The following is a 22,771-nucleotide window of genomic DNA, read 5'->3' as shown; positions in this document are numbered from 1 at the left end:
TGAAAGAGGGTTCACTCTGTGGCTGCCTTTGCTACTTAGAACAACAGCACCAAGGGAGTGAGACCTTTTGTCAGTCATACAGTCAGTCTCTTAAAAAGACGGTATAAAGATGCTATCAACCGTGTTTACGGTCTGTCGTCATGGGAACGTGAGATAGAATCGCTAACGGTGCTAATCCGGCTGCAGAGAGGCTAACGTGACGGTAGCATGATTCAACGTTCAGTTTCACTTTTGGCGTATTTGTTTCAATATAATATACTATGATATACGCATATAAGTATATATATATAGTATATACGTGTATATATATATGGCGGCCCAAATATTTGGGGACAGGAAGCCAGATGAGCCACAGACACAGCTTTACTGTGCCCAGTGCAACTCTGGCATGGAAACAGGAGCTCAGAACATTCACAAAGAGACTGGTCCCGCCCCATTAAAATATGAATGATGGATTTTAGCTCATCACAACGACTGCGGGGCCATGGTTCTTGGGAGACGGTGGAAGAGGTTCAAACCTTTGGTCTGGGTTTGTCCCTCATGGTGAAACCTGAGCCTACCTGACCTTAAAAACACCAAAACAAGCTTCCGTGTGCTTCCGTCCGTCAGGAGGCGGGCCAAGTTTCCTCCTGGGGGGGGGGATCTTATCATATTCTACTGTATTTCTAATATTATAATATATCATATCTGCCTGTGTCTATTCCCGCTCTTTAACTGTCTTTCATTTCATCCTTTTGCCAGGACTGGGGTTTTCATCCTTCCCATGCCCTCCTCCAGCCTGTGTGTGTTTGTGTGTGTGTGTGTGTGTGTGTGTGTGTGTGAGCTTTTATGTAACAAGTGTCAAACAAAGTGTGTGTGTATTCCTGCTGCTCCTTATATGGAAAAACAAAGCCTCACACTTCACCATCAATGTAACTAGGGGGCCTGCACCGCTTGGCTGGAGCGGACAGTCCTGTGGGTGTCATGATATGGGGGGGGCGGCAATCACACACACACACACACACACACACATGCACAATTCAGGGCTGTAGATTGTGATATTTTGTAAATCACGTTTGGTCCATGCATGCACCCCCCCCGCACCCCCCACGTAGTGGATTACTGGTGGATTACTGGTGACCCACAAGGGATTGGGCTGACAGCCGACACCTCCATGCGAAGCCAGGCGTCCATGACCAGCAAAACTGTACTATACAGTTTAGGGATGTTCCCATTCGATCTTCAGGATCGGGATCAGCTGGTAAAATTGGCTTCCTCAAGATGGGACCGATTGGATTCCCATGTAACATTCGTAAGTCAGGCGCCTCAAAGATGGCTGCCACTCAACTCCCGCCACCCGGTGCGGCCTAATGAAACATCATGACACGACGACTACCAGGAGAACCGGAGTATAGAGGGGGAGGAGCCACCTGCTGTGGCCCAGCAAGGTGCACTGTATTCCGGCACACGCTCCGAGCAGCCGGCGTGACGCCATGGAGGTCTCTGGTTTTTGTTTGTTTACGGGTGAGCTTAGGGGAAGTTACGACAGGCCGTGAACGCCACAGGCAGGATAAAGGAGCGCTTGATTTGCTCACCTGCATAGTACAGCTAATGTTTCGTCATTGGAGCTATTTTTAATGTGATGGAATTATCGTCATGATGTCATAATCCAAAAAGAGGTTCCAGCGTAATATAACGCCGCTCGTCTTACATGGTCGTGGTTCGTTAGCGACTGCGGCGTAGGAGTGTTGCAGGTTTGAGCAAACGGCGGCCTGACGATGACACATCAGGAACTTGGAGCACGGCACACGTAGAAGAAAGCTCAAATTCAGGCATCGGTAACGAGGAGCACTTTGACCTTTGGGTCGGGTGCTTTAAAGGCTGCGGCGGCGCAGCGAGGAGAGCGAGTGAGAGAGAGAGAGAGAGAGAGAGAGAGAGAGAGCGTGGGGGTGAAATAAAAGTAATCACAGCAAATTAAGCCGAGCGCTCGTCTTAGGTGTTAATCAGTCATCGCACTTTATTCTTAGTCACAGCGAGGCATGAAATTGAAATGAGTCAAATGTCACATTGAGAGAAGAAGAAGAAAATACGGGCTGGGGAGACGGTGGCCTCGCCACAGAAAGAAGATAAAGCGGCACCCAGATCGTATCTGGCTCTCTCCATAAAAGCGTTGGGGGGGGGGGGGGGGGGGGGTAAAGTGCTGCATCTGTCTGTGGAAAATGGCGTCCATCTGCAGTGTCCGCCATTAATCAGCCGAGCAGAGCCAATTATTGGGCCGAGTCCAGGACGGCATGACACACTGAACCCCGCAGTCCTAACATCCATTCACACTTTTCTCTTTTTTTAGCTTTGCGCTCGGCTTGGGGGGGGGGGGGGGGGTCTAGCACACAGGCAGGCGTGTAGAGGGGAAGAATTCTTTCCCACCGCCATTGCTGTTTACGTTCCTGCAGTGGATGGAAGGGCATCCAAGAGGAGCTGCATGCTAACCATGCATAGCGTCTGGCAGATGGCAACCTGTGTTTCTATGTGGTACAGAGTATGTGTAGTATGTGTAGTATGTGTAGTATGTGTAGTATGTGAAGTATGTGATCTACGTATAGTACGTGATAGGGAGTAGTGGTCCAACTCCTGATGGTGCGTCCCGTCTCTGCAGTGTGGGCAGCAAAGCTCTGCTGGAAGTTGCCAAGGAAACTGCATGATTTTATTGGCTTTAGCACACAAGTCATGATGATGGCGCTTGGTGAATTCTGCCTAGCAACAGGTGATGTGTCCGGGAAAAAGAATCTGTTGGTTATTCTGTGTTTACATCATGTAACATTAAAAGACTTGGAAGGCCCTGCCCCTGGACGTTAGAGCTGCACCATCACTGCAGCATTGGAAATGCAGAGGGAAAGCTTACTTTCATGAAGGACACGCCCTGAAGGACACGTGTCTGTCCCAGCCATGGCGTGTCTGTCCCAGCCATGACGTGTCTGTCCCAGCCGTGGCGTGTCCATCCCAGCCATGGCGTGTCTGTCCCAGCCATGGCGTGTCCTTCCAAGCCGTGGTGTGTCCATTCCAGCCATGGCGTGTCCGTCCCAGCCATGGCGTGTCTGTCCCAGCCGTGGCATGTCCGTCCCAGCCGTGGCGTGTCCGTCCCAGCCATGACGTGTCTGTCCCAGCCGTGGCGTGTCCGTCCCAGCCATGGCGTGTCCTTCCAAGCCGTGGTGTGTCCGTCCCAGACAGAACAGCAGAGAGTGGGTCAAAGATCATCTATACGACAGGAGTGCCTTGCTGTTTTGAGTGGAACTCACAGACACTCTGATGTATGTACGCTACAGATCTTGGTGTTGTTGAGGTGGGGTCTTAAACAGGGTGTGTGTGTGTGTGTGTGTGCGTGTGTGTGTAGCCTCTTGTCCACCTGATACGGTGTCAGACTGAGGTGTTTCCAGGTCTGGTGGACTGACGGACAGCAATGTACCGAAACAGGAAGGTGAGGAAGAAGCGCGGTGGCCATAGTTGCGGATGCAAAGCATCCTGGCTTCTTTTGGGGGTGTTAGGGTTAAAGTGTTAAGCCTCGCCTCGCTTGGGATGAGGGGAAGAGAATGTTTGCCTCCAAGAGAGGAGCTGGTTCCCATCACTGGACACGGGGCATGAGATACGGAACCTCTTAAAGTGACGGCGCTCTCAGAGGAAAAGGCCAGATAGGAGTAGGGGAGGCGGGAGGAAGGGGGGGGTCACCCGGTAGCTCAGAGACAGACCGCCGCCGCCATGTTCACCGTCAACATCTCGTCCTCCATGTCGCTGGCGAGGAGGCGGCCTCAGTACGCGTTTAGGAAATGCTCTGTGAGAAGCAGCCGTCAGATTGGGATCCCCAGGTAACCATGGTGACGTATCTGTTGTTGTTATCTTGCATGTTTGGATCCAGGACCAAGACCCGCTATGCTGGTGTTCACCTTATTCAGTAGTCGGAAATCAGGGCTACTTCATTTGGATTCTTTTGTCGCCAATGCAGTGGAGGTCAGCTTCGTGTTCGAGGTGACCACGCTAACACGTTGGAGTTCTTCTCATGTGGGGCTGTTTTAGTTCTCTATTTAGAATATGACATGGCACAAAAACCAGATGTTGGACACCCTTGTTTTAAATGATACTAGATGAGGCTTCCTGGCTAATTATGGACTCACACTTTGTGCTATCTCCACCTCATCTCTATCCGAGGCATGGCAGTCACGGCGGTCACGGCGGTCATGGTGGCAGTCACTGCAGTCGTCACGGCAATCATGGTGGCAGTCATGTGGCAGTCACGGCAGTCACGGCAGTCATAGCGTCAGTCACAGCAGTCATGACAGCAGTCACGGCAGTCATGGCAATCATGGCAGCAGTCGTGGCAGTCATGGCAGTCATGGTGGCAGTCACGGCGGTCGTGGCAGTCATGGCAGTCATGTGGCAGTCACGGCGGTCATGGTGGCAGTCACGGCAGTCGTCACGGCAATCATGGTGGCAGTCATGTGGCAGTCACGGCAGTCACGGCGGTCATGGTGGCAGTCACGGCAGTCGTCACGGCAATCATGGTGGCAGTCATGTGGCAGTCACGGCAGTCACGGCAGTCACGGCAGTCACGGGTCAAGGCTCGTTCCAGGCAGTCGTGGTAGAACCTTGCATATCTTGGAACGCTGCCATCAGTAGGGAGGGGGACATGGCCTTCATAGCGAGTTGGGATGGAGATGGAATTGTTCCTGTAGAAGGCAGGGAAAACCGCTAATGGGAAGCATGTAGTGTTTGGCGCGTGTGCATGCATGCATATGAACCAGCATGGATGCATGTTGTAGTGAAGGCTTAGTCTATCAAGTAAGAGCGTTCAAGGCCGGCGCTGAACGGGCCTCCTTACTGTGTGCGTGTGTGTTTGACCACAGCGGCGGTTTGGCCTCCAAAAGCATCTTTTCCAAAAGGGGGGGGGGGGGTCTGAAAAAGCCTTTTTTGAGGGGATGAGTCATCGCAGTAATTGCAAAAAAAGTAGAACAAAACGGAGATGGAGTGGGGTCCGCATCTCATTTGGTCGGCGTACGTTCACACGAGTGGGCGGTGGTGTCCACATGCAGCCAATGGGCATCAGGCTGGGGTCCTTTATGGTTGGTCATGCTAGACAAACCAATAAGGGATCATTGCTTTGTGTTTCTTCTTGTCTTTAACATACTTTCATACGTAGGACAGGAGAGGGTCTCACCTTCAGGACTTCACTGTAGGATCATACCATCTAAATTGATAGAAGATGTCCGGAACACCCTTCCTTCACCTTTTTTGCTTTTGCTGCCTTTCACGCTGACATTGTCGCTCTTTTTTGGTGGCAGGGAGCCGAGGAAGGTGTTGCTGCACAAGGGCTCCACGGGGCTGGGCTTCAACATCGTGGGCGGAGAGGACGGCGAGGGCATCTTCGTCTCCTTCATCCTGGCTGGAGGGCCGGCTGACCTGAGCGGCGAGCTTCGGAGAGGAGACCGGATTTTGTCTGTTAGTATTTCAACACCGAAGACTCTGTGTGTCCTGACCTCGGCTTATGAGAGGACTTTCAAAGGCTTGTTTTGGTTGCGGCCCGAGATGCTCGGCTGCATGAGGGCCAAAATCAGACAGTTTTAAGTTGATCTCGAATCGGCCATGGGATTGAAAAAAGGCTCATACTGATATGTTTCACATTGTCAAATATGACTATAACTGTAGTACTATATAGTACTGAGAGCCTATTCATGAGCACCCAAACGTCATCTCTCACAGCTCGTTAGCATTAAAGCTACAAACATACAAAATAATGCGATATAATGCGATGAAATGCGATATTTGGCCAACAAAATAGTATCATATTATGAAATATCCAATCCAGATGTGTTTATGGAAGGATTGGGTAAACATGACGAGATGATTCCATTGCTTGTCCTGCAGGTGAATGGCGTCAATCTAAGGAATGCGACGCATGAGCAAGCGGCTGCGGCCCTGAAGAGAGCTGGACAGACCGTCACCATCATTGCTCAGTACAGGCCTGAAGGTGAGTACCGCTTCTCGTTCCGTGTCCTGCGTTATGCCAAATGACACGCAGTGCTAAGGCTAGCATCAATAGGAGTTGCTTGACTGGGGGCCTACACCGTATGCATCAGCAAAAACACACCAGATAGCATGCATGCATCAACAGACACCGTTTGGAGTGGGGTGTCCTCGTGTTGTCACCTGACTATAAATGTCTCTTGCTAGATGGCCTTTTTCAGTGGTGCTGTTTGGTGGTGTAGGCTCCAGCATACCCCCGTGAGCCTCGTGAGGACAAACGCCATAGAAAATGCTGGTAGACTCTGGTCTATTTTTAGTCCAGACATATGGAAATAGAAGTGATGTGTAGTACTGTTTGGTGCTGTTTGGTGGTGTAGGCTCCAGCATACCCCCGCGAGCCTCGTGAGGACAAACGCCATAGAAAATGCTGGTAGACTCTGGTCTATTTTTAGTCCAGACATATGGAAATAGAAGTGATGTGTAGTACTGTTTGGTGCTGTTTGGTGGTGTAGGCTCCAGCATACCCCCGTGAGCCTCGTGAGGACAAACGCCATAGAAAATGCTGGTAGACTCTGGTCTATTTTTAGTCCAGACATATGGAAATAGAAGTGATGTGTAGTACTGCGGTCACTAGGTGGCAGAAATGACACAAAACATTGAGCTTTCATGACATTACCTTAATATTCCATAATGATGTTGTGTCCTCCCATTCTGTGTGGAAGTGGTAAGATTTTGGCTTCTTAATTTAATAATTTAGAAAGTTATAAACAGGTTTTCTTGCTTTAACTATGACAATATAATCCTGTATCGCATGAATTCAATTACTGTGGTTGGGTCTGCAACCAATTAACCGCTATAAAGGAGGGACAACTGTACATACTGTAGCAACCTACTGGCCTCATGGCGCCCCCTAGGGTTGTGTCTTGGAAGACGTGCTAGCATACAAATGCTGAATGATGACACAAATGCTGAATGGCTTATGGCCGGTTATTTTTGCTTGATGATGGCCATGTTTTTTCACCTGTCTTCTAATCAAATTATACAAACGTGCTTTGTGGCTGCAACTGATTGATTAATCAATGAAGCAGATTAAAAAATACACACATTTTTAATTTTAACCTCACGGTGCTGATTGAATATTCTGTTAAAAAAGTGAAACTATAGGAAATATAAATGTTTGTCAAATAGTCTCAGTAAAACAGTAAATGTACACAAAAACAATATAAATGTATGCTATACGCCTCCACAATATTATCTGTGGTTCAAAAATAGAAGCACTTGTTAGGGTTAAGGGACCTGAGCCGTTGGAAGGATAAATGATAAATAATAAATGATGCAGAAATGCAAAGAAAAAAGCCAGTCAGAGCGTTTATGTATTGTATGTATTGTATGTATTACTGTACATGTGTCATACATCAGCGGCGACGGCAAGATGGCTGTTGTTTGCCTTAATGACAGTCTTCACTTCCTTGAAAGGCTCTCTGCGAGCTTTGTAAAATGCGTCCTTGAGGGAAGAGCGTAACCTGGATTGTCGTGAAGCCTTGGTCTTCAACCATCCACAGGCAATCATGTTGAGGATGCGCTCAGTCACCGCGGCGGCGGCGGCGGCAGCGGCGGCGGCGGCGGCCTGCTGTGGCGAGCACGTCTCTCTCATCAAACCTGCCATTGGGGGCTCTTTTCAAATGAGAAAGACAGTACAGTATGAGCGTCTCATTTGTCACCTGTCGCCATTCCGTTAGAAACACTTTACGTTAAGAATTTAGTAGTAAACTAGAAAGGCTAACTGGTTAGCTCGCTAGCTTGCTATGCTAGCGCCGGCCATATGTGGCGGTCCCTAGCCTAGCATTGTGATGTAAAGAAACAATTGTAGGAGTATAAAAGTGACTATTTGGGTGGTTTTCATGATGTTAAATTGTGTGCTTAGAAAGCCATAAACAGGTGTTCTTTGCTCTAACTATGAAAATATTCCATTTATTAACATTAATTGACTCAAATATCACGGAAATTCGTTTTACTGGTCTGATCTGGAACCAATTAACTGCCATAAAGGAAGTATTAGTGTAAATATATAAAATGAATATGTATGATTATACTATGTGCTATTTTTAATTGCCATTTTTTATTATTTATCAATGTTTCACGAAACCTGCCTAGCAACTTGTAGCTAAAATATAAAGTACACGGTAACACTTGATATACTCTTTAAATATATATCTTATAGGTTTATTGCATTACTATGGACAGATGTTCAACATATCCCATATAAAGACGCAACTATTAGAAGCGGGGGGGGGGTCTATTTGGCATATTTCGGACGCAAGCAGCTCCACCTGGCGTGACCGCGGATATGCGCTCCTCTCCGGCTTGGGAAGAGCACGGAGCTCCCTATAGGCTCCGGGGGACGGATATTGAGGTTGAGGGGCGGTGCTAGTGCTAGCATGCATGCTAATGTAAGGCGGGCAAACGAACGAGCCGCGGTCGGCTGCTGCCCTTTCCCTGGACTCGAAGGCTGCGGAGCCTCCCGGCGAGCGCCGCCGACGCCGCTACTGCTCACCGACATACACACGGAGACATTTGAGCGAACCGCCACGAAGGAAAGTTTATTCAGGAGCCGAAGGTGAAAGAAGCCCGAAGCGAGCAACTTTAATCGGCCTGCGAGCCCGATGGAGAGGATGGGGGATGGGCTCGTGCACAACAGCAGCCCAGCTCAAGCCGCGTGAAGTCGCTCATGGCCGGGTGACGACGAGCGAACTACCGGCTTTGACGAGCGAAACTTCACGCTTCTTTCCATTTGAGGTGAGTGGCGTTTTAACACTCCCACCCCCCCCGAAAAGAAACGGAAATGTTGTGCTTGTTGGGAGACGGCAAGTGTTTGTAACTGCGACTCTTACCGGTGCTTTATTCTGCAGTAACCTGTAGATCGTCGGTGCAGTGGCGGTGTTAGCTGGTTAGCTTCTCTTTGACACTTGAACGACACAATTAAATATACGATGGATATTCATGTTCGTTTGATGAAAAATCATTTTCATGGTGGTTTTATCACGTTTGGCACTGCTTTTTTAATTAAGGCACGTTGAATTGATTTAATCGCCTTATTTAAGTGATTACTCGACGCGTTTGTGGATTAAATAGTAGCCCTATAGTAGAAATAGTAACCCTATAGTAGAAATAGTAACCCTATAGTAGAAATAGTAACCCTATAGTGGCACATAAGCATTTAAAAGTGCTTCTCTATGGTTATGTAACTGTAAGGTGGGGACACACACAGGTGTGGTCCAACAGGTGTGTGTGTGTGTGTGTGTGTGTGTGTGTGTGTGGTGAGCTCACCCCCTTACATTACATTTAAGAGATCTGCACACTTCGGAGTGACGTTGCATGTTACAACATACCTTTACAACAACACTGTTGTGTGTTTCTTCTAGTTTATTTTGCGTTAATATCGTAAAGTCGAAGGAAACACACATATACACACATACAGTATGTACTTTGAGCATAGAAAAGCTAGTCATGACTTTCTAAATATGAGTTTGAATATTTGAATATGACTTATTGTGACCTTTACATCACATAGCACAGGCTACGGGATCACTACAAGGACATAACAGAAGGCTAACCCTAGCGTAGAAAACTACCGAGCTAACTACCCTCTCCAATTTGCTTATTATAAAACGTCTATTCAAATGGAGGGGTAAGGACTTAAACGTACCACTTCCACACAGAATGAGAGAAACATTTAAACATTAAATCTCAGCCATGCTATGTTAGGGCAGCCATTCTATATGCAGGTTGAAAAGTGTCATCATATAACATTACTGATTTCTAGTGACCAGAATACTACCTGCCTTTCAATATTTGGAAACCATTTTCCAAATACTGTCCAAAGTAATTAAGTCATACCTGTGAAATGCTATTCACTGGGATTAGTTTTTTTCTACTACAAGTTTTGCCACATCTAATATGGTGGCGTTGGTGCGGCGTCTACCGTAGTTACTGTATACACTATATACATCTATGCGCTATGCTGCTCACCAGTAGCGGGCTGATACTGATACTACCACCACTACTAAATACCCTTGAAAAGTTCAAGTTTGTTGCTTTTGATGCATGGTACCCACATTATTATGCCATATATTATTACTTTCATGGAAAAATGTTCTGACACATGTTGACATATTGGAGTAATACTGTGACATGTCAGCTGTACTAGCTGTACTAGCTGTACTAGCTGTGAAGCTGACTCTTGTTTGCTAGCCAACCAAGGCCACTTATCTGTGTACAATATCTAACTACTTTAAACATACGAGACAAGTGCTTGCTAATCATTGACTTGCTGCAAGCCCCTCTGCTGAAGCCCCCCCCCCCTCCCGGGTTTCAAAGTGTCACCCCAGCCCCAGTATGTGGAATTTTGGCACTGGATAATCCGCCAATGTGGTGTTCAAGGACAGCGGCTCGGTCGGTCGGTTGGTCGGTTGGTTGGTGGAGGAAGTGGGGGAGTAAATATGAGTTCATGTTGGGCAAGGCGCCCGGATAGCTCTCAAAGGTGGGGGGCGGGGGGCTGTCAGTGTTCTGGAAAGCAAATGTGTGTAATTAAAGTAGAATCTCTCATACTGTAAGAAATATACTGTCGTATGGAGAAAAGATCTACATACTGGGAGGGGGGGGCTAATACTCGTACTCATATTACAAGTATGTGTTACATAACTGGATGAGAAGAGAAGCCACAGTCCCCCAAAATAAAATGAAATAAAAAAAGCGTCTAATGAGGACATGCAGCTTCAGAATAGTCCTAGTTTCTATTAGCTGTCTTAGTCCTCCCACTGGGCCGCCCATCAAAAAGTAAGCTAGCTCTCGCCTTTAAGAAGCCGCAGTGAGAATGAAGGACCTCATGGTTCACATCACGGCCTTTCCTAAGGTGTGCTGGTGAATAATTGATGTGGGACGGATCACATGTTGACGTGAGGCCGCTCGATGTCCGCCCAGCGGCCAAAGCATTAGGTACACCGGCACCATCATGCTAAGTGTTTTATGGTGACCTCAGTACGTTTTCAGTGCACAATTGGAATAAAACTGCTTAGCTTTTGAGTAAACCTTTTTTTAATGTTTTTTCACATTATGCCAAAAAGCAGACTGCTAGCAGGTCATTCTGATTAAATACAATTCTCAAGATAATGTAAACTTTTTAAAGGTTAGATGATGCAGACAAGCGCTACAGTAACAGTTTGTACAATCTTTATATTTTTTATGAAATAAAACGTAGTGTTTCAAACGCAGTGGGGGGGAAAGGACAAATAAGCAACTTACCACTTCCACAAGGAAAGGGAGAGAATGTAAAATTCCAAATGAAACATCCACAATCTTCATGTGAGACATGAACGCACGTCTTTGTATTTTCTGTGAATGTAAAGATAATAAAAAGAGGCAGCTAATGAATGCATGTCATGGGACACACCTATTAAAAGATCTCCAAAAGCTCCAAGGTTTTCCATCCATGCCGAGAGCATGTAGTAACAGGTACAGTATGTCATACTTGCATAGATTTCACGTAGCAAAATAGAAAGGAGTGCTACACCTACTGTATATGTGGTGTTACCTTTAGCATTGGGAGTTCTTAGCTAGCCTGGGTGGTTAGAATATCTTGATAGTCTTATGTAGGCAGGTAGATAAGTAAAATAATGTGATATGAGTAACGTTGGAAAAACACTGCTAGTAGTGCTTTGTGCCTCTGTACTGTATAGTTGTGTAATCCTGCGTTTAGTAAAATGTGACATTCCCGTCTGGACTGCTTTCCTTTAGTCGTTGAACTGGCAAGCCAGCCCGAGTCGTGGAACGTTTGTTTCCATGCCGGCCAAGAAACACTACCTGTATTGTTGGTAACAGGTGTATCGCGGCTTTGAAACCTTCCCCGCACGTCTTGTGATGTCGGCTACAGAGGCCAGTCTGTATTCTGATGCTGTCATCATCAGAGACTTGGCAGCCATTGCTAGTCGGGAGCCCGGCATTCCCTCCCAAAGTCCCCCGAGGAGGGTGCAGACCGATGGCGGCTCTTCCTGCTCTGCTTGAATGTCCACACATGATTCACTGTGGAATGTCAGGCAGCCTCGGGTTGCTTCAGGTTGTTTGGCTATTGAGCCTCTTTTTGTCTTGACCTTAGCCCCCCCCCCCCCCCCCCCCCCCCCTTCTCCGTCCAAGTGGACCAGCCTGAGTGGGTTTATTCTTTGTTTTTCCATGCTGAATACGTTGCCTGGTTATGGCCGTCAGCTGGTGTCTGGTTACTTCACTTTGGTGTCTCCTGTTGCTCCGAGCAGGGTGGAGATGGCAACAGCCCCCAGGGGAGGGGAGGCACAGATAGGTTTGCCTTTTAGGTTTCGGCTGTGGGGGCCAGGGTTCAGTGGCCCAAAGCTTGTTTATGCACCCGCTCCTAGCGTAGTGACGAACTCCTGTGATGTCATCCTCGGAGGCGTGGATATTAGCTTTTCATGGATGCCTGTCTGCTTGCTCGGCACAATATGAACTTTGAGCTTTGGCTCGTGTTACAGGAAGTGTTGCTGCTCTTGATGACACTAGTTGTTAGACAGCAGGACGAGTTGGCCAGGACGATACTAGACGCTCAGGAAAATATTGCTGTCACACACAACCTGGTCAGGGCCATTTACTTATTGGTGGGGGTGTCACATGACGAGAAAATACACAAGATTGGGTCTACGAAGATGAGAAAAGCAATGACAATATCTTACTATTTTTTTTAACCATTTTTATGTGCTGCATTGTATTGAGGCAGACAATCATCAAGTTCATTTTCATTTATTGTGGAATTTATTCATGCATCATCATTACTGTTTTTCTGAAGTAGAAATCTTGTCATGCTTTAATCTTGCAGGATCATGTGACACCCCAATTATTGGACCGTTTGCCCAGCATTTCAGAAATGAATGTAGTTCGGCACGCACCTCTCGCTCAGCATCAACCAGGAAGTGGAAAGGCATGTAGCCGTGTAGCGCACAGCAGGTTACGCATTAAAGGGACATCGCGTGCACGTACACAGCCCAGTTCCTGGTGTGAAAATTGGAAATGTTCATTGGAAATGTGGGACAAAAGTTTTTTCCCTGATGAGTCTGATTTTTCTTTTGAAATATAGAACGTTTATACTGTATAATCATTGGAACACGATATTCTGTGTGCCTTGACAAATTAGTCGCTTCGCCTGAGCCACACTAGCATGCTCTGCTACACTCCGCTAGCTTTCATTCAGAGTGAAATGTGCAACACCTCATCTCTTTGCACCACTGACCAGTGGTTGTGATGTACACCTCACCAGCGTTCCCCAGTGATCACCAGAAGATCTACCCTGCCCGTGTTAGCAACGTTTTGACCCCAGAAGAGACTATTTTCATTCCCATTGTTGTTCCCATTGCATTCCCATTGCTCCTTGGAGGCAACCCTCCTGCAGACGGACGTAGTTTGCTCACAGGTCTGCTTTCTTTGTGTGACCAGCACGCTTTGTTTGTCTAGCTGCGTCTGCTGCTCTCGTTTGTGTGCGCCAGCGTGCCGCCAAGGCGGCGGTGGCGGGGCTTGTTCCAGCGGCGTGTGGCGCGGGCGAGCTAATGAGAAGATGCTAAATGAGTCGGCTCGGGTGGAGACATTCATCACAGTCCTGTTTCCTGAGCTGCTCTTCTGACAAATGATGACTTGTTGGTGGCCCCCCCTTTTTTCATTTTTGGAACCGTGTTAAGGATCCCACGTTGAGCTTCATTTGTATAATGAATGACCTGATATGGGACATCACTGATCTGTGACAAAGGAGGGCCATTAATCAATGGAAAGATTCATTCAACCTACATTAGTCACTCAGTGCTGACGCGTTTCCATGGAAACCAGACACCCCCAGCCACTACAGCTGTCAGCATACGGTAAACTATCATCCATGTAATATGTGGCATCATCAATGAATGCAAATGCACCGTATCAACAGCAACCTTTATTTATTAAGGATAGTCAACATTGTTACTGGGACATTTACCTTTCATGAGGTGGAGCGTTTTGGGGCACTTTGGTGAAAGAACATATTTTTTTTAAACCTAAGTTCCACTGGTGTGATTGACTTCATTGTCCCAAAATGATGATGCACAAACGGGCTGAAATTGACATCAGATGGCGTTTTATACACAACAGGCACCAAGAAAGTCTTCCATAGCGTAGCTAGCTAGCTAGCTAGCTAGCGCCTCGCCTCTCCCACTGGGACAAAGGCACTGAATGACTGACAGGAGGATTCACCCCCTCTGTTCATGGCGCTGCAGGTGTGGACAGATGCACAGAGTGAACCCTCTCGTCAAACAGCCTGTTTGGTAGGCCAAGAGGAATAAACACGTGGCAATACAGTACATCCATTCTGGCAGCTTCACCTACTTCCACTTTAGTTATGGCGCGAATCACCGATTGATTTATCATGACAGGCCTATCGTTATCATTTCTGCATCATGCAGCCTTTTTTGGAGGCCTGGTGTGGCATCTTTGCACATTGACTAAGGATTATGTGACGGTCATCCCTCAGGGCGTTTGCAGAGCCTCCGTTTAACAACAGCTATCTTTGTTTTGTTGTTTTCCAGAGTACAGCCGCTTTGAGTCCAAGATCCACGACCTGAGGGAGCAGATGATGAACAGCAGCATGAGTTCGGGGTCCGGCTCCCTGCGCACCAGCGAGAAACGTTCCCTCTATGTCAGGTAATAATGACCCTCTGCTGGCCCGCTCTGGTTTAAGCCCAGCCCTCAACAGCAGCCACACTGTCGCCTGGCAAAGGTTCAATGCTGGAAGCTCTTCACGCCAGGATACTGATCAAAGAAACCTTAAAAGCAAACAATGAATGGGGACTGGTCAGTGGAGCTGAGAAATACTTTCCATTCATGCCGAGACCGGCGGCCAAAGGAAGCACACGCTAACGTCGCTGACAGCGACCGTGCAGCTGTCGGTGAAAGTCACCCACCTTCCACCATTTCACTATAATGGCGGCCGAGCTGTTGCACGTTAGGACAACACCACCTCTCCACTCAGGACATTCCACAAGAGCGTGCTGGGAAGCCAGTCCAAGCATGCGTCAGGCACGAGGATTTGTACGCCAACCTTCCTGTCCTGGTTGCTTCTTTCCTCGTGATGAGCTAGTGTGCTGCTAATGCTATCTACATCCATTCTCGTCTTCAGTCATGCTAAGCTACAGAGCACGCCCGACAATTGGAACCCTGTAGTACACCATGCCAACAAACGGTTGGGTATCACCATGACAACCCTGTACTACACCATGCCAACAAACGGTTGGGTATCACCATGACAACCCTGTAGTACACCATGCCAACAAACGTTTGGGTATCACCATGACAACCCTGTACTACACCATGCCAACAAACGGTTGGGTATCACCATGACAACCCTGTACTACACCATGCCAACAAACGGTTGGGTATCACCATGACAACCCTGTAGTACACCATGCCAACAAACGGTTGGGTATCACCATGACAACCCTGTAGTACACCATGCCAACAAACGGTTGGGTATCACCATGACAACCCTGTAGTACACCATGCCAACAAACGGTTGGGTATCACCATGACAACCCTGTAGTACACCATGCCAACAAACGGTTGGGTATCACCATGACAACCCTGTAGTACACCATGCCAACAAACGGTTGGGTATCACCATGACAACCCTGTACTACACCATGCCAACAAACGGTTGGGTATCACCATGACAACCCTGTAGTACACCATGCCAACAAACGGTTGGGTATCACCATGACAACCCTGTAGTACACCATGCCAACAAACGGTTGGGTATCACCATGACAACCCTGTAGTACACCATGCCAACAAACGGTTGGGTATCACCATGACAACCCTGTAGTACACCATGCCAACAAACGGTTGGGTATCACCATGACAACCCTGTAGTACACCATGCCAACAAACGGTTGGGTATCACCATGACAACCCTGTAGTACACCATGCCAACAAACGGTTGGGTATCACCATGACAACCCTGTAGTACACCATGCCAACAAACGTTTGGAGCTAAAATATTGCCAACTTTGTGTAGTTTTCCTGCTGAACTACGTAGTAAGTGTCGCAGTTCCAAGCCATCACTGTGTGTCGAGGTACTGTAGACTGTCAGTGCTACTTGTCATACTGCAGTACTACTTCATGTGGAAGCAGTGAGTCACACTAGGGTGAAGGTGATCCAGGTTACTCCACCGCTGCCAGGTTGCTTGATGCAGTTGGCATGACTGGGCGGGTCGGCCAAGACCCGGACCTCCATGTTGTAGAAGAAGCGTAGGTGCAGCCACCCTGGCCTAGCCTGTATGGGAGGCAAGTGGCGCCGAGCCCGCTCCAGTGCGGGTGACTAAGACGACAGTAATGCAGTAAAAGCCGTGTGGTTATCCAGCTGATGCATGTCCTCCCAGCCCAGCCTCAGGAATGTGGAGGCGTCAAGCCTGCAAGGTGAGCTTTGAAATGGGCCAAACAAAACAAAACGTGCACGAGCGCCGTTGTTACACGCAAGCAGAGGCCACGAGTCCTACAGTCAGTCATCAGCCTTACATGGAAAGGACGTTTCCACTAAAGACCCCGTTGCTTTTCTTTTGCTTGAAAAACTCTCGGTGTTAGTCCTGTAGGTGAGTTTAAAAACCAGTAAAGCAGGTCTGAAGAGCACCCGGTTTACCTCTGGTACGGGCTGATGATGACTGACAACAAAGACTGCGTACTTTAGTGGAACACAGGGTGCCAATGTTGGCCTGCATGCTTTCTGAACAGGTTTTTTATAGCATTAGTAAGTGGCTACCACAGGACCTTTATTTTGAAGTGTCCAGCCTGGCAGCCAACTGTTGGTCCCCAAATTCTGTTGCAGACTAACTAGAAGTCATTTGGTAGGCCAATACACTTGGACAAGTACCGCTTTTGGGATGATGAACGGCGGCCTTTTTGTCTTTGCAGAGCTTTGTTCGACTACGACCGGACGAGGGACAGCTGCCTGCCCAGCCAAGGGCTCAGCTTCTCGTACGGCGACATCCTCCATGTCATCAACGCATCGGACGACGAGTGGTGGCAGGCGAGGCTGGTGACGCCTCACGGGGAGAGCGAGCAGATCGGGGTCATTCCCAGCAAGAAAAGGTAACGCTTCCGCTTCCTTTGCACTCGCATGCGTTTTGACCCTTCGGTGGGACGCAATTTGGTGTGTTGATGAAGAACTTACCGGTCAGCGGAGTGAAGTCCGTGTCCTCTCGGTTCTTCCCTGTCAATTCCGGTTAATAATAATACCCAAAACATTAAAAGTCTGTGCCTCCTTGTTTCTAGTTGATGCCTCCTGGCTGCTCTTCCTGCAGCAGATAGAAAGTAGACTTTCCCTTTTCTGCAATGAGCGTCTCCTTTGAGGTTCCTTGCAAATAGGAACGAACGAAACAAGGAAATGTGGGACAAAGCGGGAGCAAACAATGCCATAACATGAATTTTTTTTTGCATCCCAGGGTGGAGAAAAAAGAGCGGGCCAGGTTAAAAACAGTGAAGTTCCACGCCAGGACAGGCATGATTGAGTCCAACAGGGTAAGTAAGCGCTTGAGGGCCATCTGCAAGCACCAGTGAGGTGGCCTACAGACGTATGAGCTGTATGTAACTACAGTATATGATGTATGTACAGTATCATGATGGCCGCCCGCGTCCTCACGTGAACACGCCAATCATTCCACCCATCGCCTGCCGTCTCATTCTGCCTTTTTACATTCCATATTGTTTTGCATGGCTTTTGAGTATTGTCATTGAAATCCATATTCTGTTTTTGTTTTCACCCTCTCATCTCCCCCCCACCCCCACCCCGCCCCCCCACGCCCACAAAGCAGCCTGTCAAAGTAAAGCGCAAAAAAAGCTTCAACCTGTCGCGAAAGTTCCCGTTTTACAAGAGCAAGGAGAATATTGTGCAGGACTTGGTGGAGTCTGAACGTGAGTACCCGATGTGTGATTGGACGCTTGTGGGTGGGGGGGCGGGCTCGTCGCTTTCCTCCTTTCTTCCCCCCTCCCTTATCATACTTTAGTTTCTGGCTTTCCACCTTCATCCTCCCTTCCACTTCCACTCGCCTCCAAGGATGGCGTGCTGTCATCCCCCTCACGGCCCCGCAGAGGACCTGGTCACGTGACCTCCTCTCCGGGGTCCACGGGCGCAGAGGAGCGGACGGCTGCCTGCGTGCCTGCGTGCCTGCGTGCATGCGTGCATGCGTGCGTGGTCATTGGCTACGCTAACAGATGCTGTAACCGCACGGTGGCCATAGCATCAACACGCACGCCACTCCTCTTCCTCTCTGGCCCGACTAGCACTAACCTCTTCTTCCTCTCTGCTCTCTCTTCTGTGTTTGTTCTCTGCGGGACACCTAGGACTTCCCAGGGTTAAGCGATGACTTTTATGGATCAAAGAGTTTGAGTAAGTGTGTGGTTGTCCTGTGTCCCCCCCCACACCCCCCCCCTCGCCCCGCCTTGTTCAAGGAAAGCATGTCACGCTACTCCGAGCTGGCGACTTCAATGGACCCGATGAGGCCAGTTTTAAAGGAAAAGTGCACCTTTTATCCTCCACAATCCTCATGTCACATGACCACGCCCTTCTCTTTCCCGTCATGGGACGCACCCACTACGCCTAGAAGTAACCTCCTCCAAGCACCAACACGTCAAACAAGTGGGTGGCCAATCACAGCGCAGTGGGCGTTATTGTGTGTAGCTGCTCTATAGGAGTCCACAAGTCAACACAATGAACATGATTGGTCCCCTTTCATATTAATGCCACGCTAGCGACTAGCCGGCTAGCAACAAGCTTCAGCACGCACTGGCTCCCAAATGTAAAGTTTATTTGGAGGCTAGGTGTAGCGTTCCTTCCATGTTGCCATGTGGAACCAATGCCCCCCCCCTCCAAGTATGACATCATCAGTGTAGCTCTTACTACATGATCACGTGGATAGACAACCTTCCCTTGCTAGGCCCAATGGGTGAGTCCCACGACATGCATTCATTAGCTGCCTTTCTACCTCTTTGAGTATCTTTAGAAGGCACAGAGAAGAGAGGCGTGACGAGGAGACATTTCTAAAAGGTGCATGTTTGCTTTAAAGATGGCTTCCCCAAGGAGTCTTTCAGGTTCTTGGTAACTTTAGCAGGGGTGTCCAAATGTTTCACGGCGAGGGCTACTACTACTATTACTACTACTACTACTACTACTACAGTATATGTAGGGCTTTGGGCTACAGCGAGTGTAGTAATACTTCTGTTACGTACAACTACTTCATCTGTTGTTTTTCCTAACTTTGACTATTTGCGTCTTTCCACTTCTCATTTTCTCTAATTCCCCCAAAAGGTCATTCATTGTTTTACCACAGTGGAAATTGTTCTGAAAATTCAGTGTTTTCATACTATTATTATTTTAAATCTTACATATCTTATATACGTAGATGTTTACCTTACCATAAAAAATGATCTTTTTCTTGTTAGTTTTGGTGTTTAATTGTATATTTAAAATGTGCAAAAGTACAAAAAGAAACCTGCCACAGGGCCGCACTTTGGACACCCCTGGCCTTTATGGACAAGAACTCTGCTGGTGTTTGAAGAAGCAAGCCAAAGAAAAAGCATTAGCGTTTGTCCTTAAAGCTGCAAGCCAAGACAGGAAGGAACCTTCCTGACCGTGTAGGAGACACGCCACCAGGATTATGGGCCACCAGGGTTATGGGCCACCAGGATTATGGGCCACCAGGATTATGGCCGCCATGCTGGAGATGTTGTTTCCAAAGTCCCTCTCCTGTGGCTGGAGACCACTGATGGACAGTTGGCAGAACGTTAGAATTCATGAAGATGATTTTATCCTCCATGAAGGACGGGCTCCTCTACTAAGGTGTTAAGGTCCGTCTCATACAAAGGGGACCCATTCCCAGTACCCAAAGGCCGTTGAGGCCACGTTGCTGCAACAGTCCCATGCATGGATGCATGCATGCATGGATGCATGGATGCATGCATGCACGCTGGGGTAGCGCAGTGTTGTCAGGAGCAGGAAACATTCCACGGAGGGTCGTTATCACAGGAAACACTTCATTTCCTGATTGCCAGCGCACCCAAGCGCCTCCCAAATACGGGCCAGGGTGGGACACGGCCCACTAGTGACACATGTGGTACATTTCCAGATACACAGATGTTCTTGGAATATGACTTTAATATGCTCAGTGCAAGTTGCTCTCAATGTTTTCATTAGATTTTTGTAAAAATGATGCAGATCATCTTTTGGTTCATTTTCTTCTTGGATCCTATTTTTCTATGTACCGCATGCCCATAAAAATACCAGCCATGGGGCACCAATGGCCCCTGGCCTCACTTTGGGCACCCCTGCTTTCACTGAGTGATGATGATGGTGATGATGATGATGATGGGTGTCTGTGCCAACGTTGAAGGTGTGCCGTCTTGCTTTTCAGAATGTCTGACCTCCAACACGAGCGACAGTGAAAGCAGCTCCAGTGAGTGATTCTCTGACTTGGGGGGGGGGGGTCAAAGGTTACGCCCTCTAGGCGCCAATCAGCCGTCTGATGACTCTGCCTTTTGTCTTCTCACAGAGGGCCAGGAAGACACCATCCTCTCCTACGAGCCCGTCATTCGACAGGAAAGTGAGTCCGTCCGGCTGCCGTTGCACGCGCTCAGTCAGCAGAAGCTTCCATGGCTTCCAAAGGCTTCATAGTGGAAATAGTTAGCTGCCTCGTGCTAATGCTAATGCTAATGCCCCAAATGTGCCAGAACTATCTTGCTCATCGCACCACGTTTGCTGGGACGCCAACTGACTTGACTCATCTCCCCCCCCCCCCAGTCCACTACACCAGACCCGTGATCATTCTGGGCCCCATGAAGGACCGAGTCAACGATGACCTCATCTCCGAGTTCCCCCACAAGTTTGGCTCCTGCGTACCTCGTGAGTTGGCCACGCCCACATCCACACACGGCACGTCTCCGCCCCACAGGAAGCCAACCCGCCCTTTTCTTTCGCAGACACGACCCGTCCCAGGCGAGAGAACGAGATGGACGGTCAGGACTACCACTTTGTGGGCTCCAGGGAGCAGATGGAGAAGGACATCCAGGACAACAAGTTCATCGAGGCGGGCCAGTTCAACGAGAACCTGTACGGGACCAGCATCCTGTCCGTCAGGACCGTGGCCGAGAGGGTAACGCCTCCTCCTCTCCCCCTCGCCGCCGCTCAACCGCCGCACGTGTCTGATCTCGTATCCTGTCCCTCTGTGGCTCCGCAGGGGAAGCACTGCATCCTGGACGTGTCGGGCAACGCCATCAAGCGACTGCAGCAAGCACAACTCTACCCCATCGCCATCTTTATCAAACCAAAATCCATCGAAGCCCTCATGTGAGCACCTGGACCTCCTCGCTCACCTCCTCGCTCACCTCCTCTCTCACCTCCTCTCTCCCGCCTCCTTGCAGGGAAATGAACAAGAGGCAGACGTACGAGCAGGCCAACAAGGTCTTTGACAAGGCCGTCAAGCTGGAGCAGGACTTTGGGGAGTTTTTCACAGGTAGGGGGTCACGAACGAGATTCACCCTTCTTCACTACTACTACTCCTCCTCCTCGCTAAACACGCTAGCACACGGGGGGGAGGGGGGGGGTGCTAAACATACTTATTGTGTACTTGTACTTGTGTGTGTGTAGCTATCGTACAGGGTGACTCGCTAGAGGAGATCTACAACAAAATCAAGCTCATCATCGAGGAGCAGTCCGGTCCATACATCTGGATCCCCTCCCCAGAGAAGCTCTGAGCTGCCCATCATCGGTGCAAAAGTTCCCCACCCGCCTCCCGGAGAATACCCCCCCCCCCCCAGTCCCACCCAACCCTCCCCATCTTCACCTCTTTTTACAGCTACGTTTCATATAAAGTTTTAGTGTCATCATTATGTTACTCTCTAAACGAAAGAAGTCTTATCGCCATCAATTACTGTGACTGTGCACACCCCCCCACCAACCCCCCCTGCATGAGTTTACTCAAACCCATTGAAGACTGGAAATGGCGTTCTGGAGGAGGAGAAGAAGAATGAAGCGCTAAAGGAATAAAAGGAATGGCCTCCTCTTGGTGATCTGGGACTGACTGGAGATCACAACGTTTAGAGTGGGGGGGGAGTCGTGGGGGGGGGCGGAGACAGAGACAAATCACACCGAGTTGGAACACTTTGTAAATGTTCATCCAATCACATTTAAAAGACAGATGATTTTTTTTCTTTTTCCAAAAGTGACTGGATGAAATAAAAGGGAGCCCTGCTGACGGTCCTCTGCTTTCTAATGGCTGATGGGAAATGGAGTCTATTTATCACTCTGGTCGCCAGCCATCCAGTCTGGAACAAATCATCAATCCCTACATTTTTATTACAGATGAATTCAATCCTTTGGAGATTTTACAATATTATATATACATACACATAAATATTATATAATATAGTATATATATATATATAGATTGAAAGAAAAGCAAAGCTACGGTTTTACACTCGACTCATCCATTTTTGGAGGGCTGTTAGATTTCACTTTTAGTTTCTTCTCATTTCTTTGGCAATTTCAGTTTTTTTCTTTTGTGCAAAGGCGGCTAGCTGGGGGGGGGGGACGTGTAAGGGTGGGGCTCTGCAAAACACCAAACTGCCTTACATCAAATACTAATGACCTGTTGGGACCACAACACAAAGTAGTCCCGATCATTGGACAAGAATCCATCCATCCAATTAGCGTTTGAAGCCCCCC

The 22,771-nt window shown here is 48.4% G+C and overlaps 1 protein-coding gene across 11 annotated transcripts in view; it reads left to right on the top strand.

Moving 5' to 3' along the window:
* The window catches only part of dlg3 (discs, large homolog 3 (Drosophila)), a 61,198-nt gene extending 38,900 nt beyond the window's left edge, over positions 1–22,298 (top strand). For 6 of the 11 annotated variants that reach the window (XM_058053256.2, XM_058053237.2, XM_058053279.2 and 3 more), the window contains 13 exons: positions 5,307–5,463; positions 5,890–5,992; positions 14,592–14,706; positions 16,969–17,145; positions 17,499–17,574; positions 17,865–17,967; positions 20,463–20,504; positions 20,601–20,651; positions 20,849–20,950; positions 21,028–21,200; positions 21,285–21,394; positions 21,469–21,560; positions 21,695–22,298. In XM_058053256.2, coding sequence (XP_057909239.2) covers positions 5,307–5,463; positions 5,890–5,992; positions 14,592–14,706; positions 16,969–17,145; positions 17,499–17,574; positions 17,865–17,967; positions 20,463–20,504; positions 20,601–20,651; positions 20,849–20,950; positions 21,028–21,200; positions 21,285–21,394; positions 21,469–21,560; positions 21,695–21,801 — 1,408 coding nt within the window. In that variant the 3' untranslated portion in view covers positions 21,802–22,298. Of the gene's footprint in view, positions 1–5,306; positions 5,464–5,889; positions 5,993–14,591; positions 14,707–16,968; positions 17,146–17,498; positions 17,575–17,864; positions 17,968–18,396; positions 18,443–20,462; positions 20,505–20,600; positions 20,652–20,848; positions 20,951–21,027; positions 21,201–21,284; positions 21,395–21,468; positions 21,561–21,694 lie in introns of all 11 variants that reach the window. The other 5 variants (XM_058053287.2, XM_058053272.2, XM_058053295.2 and 2 more) reach the window with 2 other exon arrangements.
* Positions 22,299–22,771: the final 473 nt, after the last annotated feature.

The sequence above is a fragment of the Doryrhamphus excisus genome, linkage group LG23 (genome assembly GCF_037039965.1).
Source record: "Doryrhamphus excisus strain RoL-2023G ecotype Guam linkage group LG23, RoL_Dexc_Guam_v1.1, whole genome shotgun sequence".
NCBI lineage: Eukaryota > Metazoa > Chordata > Actinopteri > Syngnathiformes > Syngnathidae > Doryrhamphus > Doryrhamphus excisus.
Note: the sequence above shows the minus strand (reverse complement) of the source record. Positions and strands in the feature narration are given on the sequence as shown.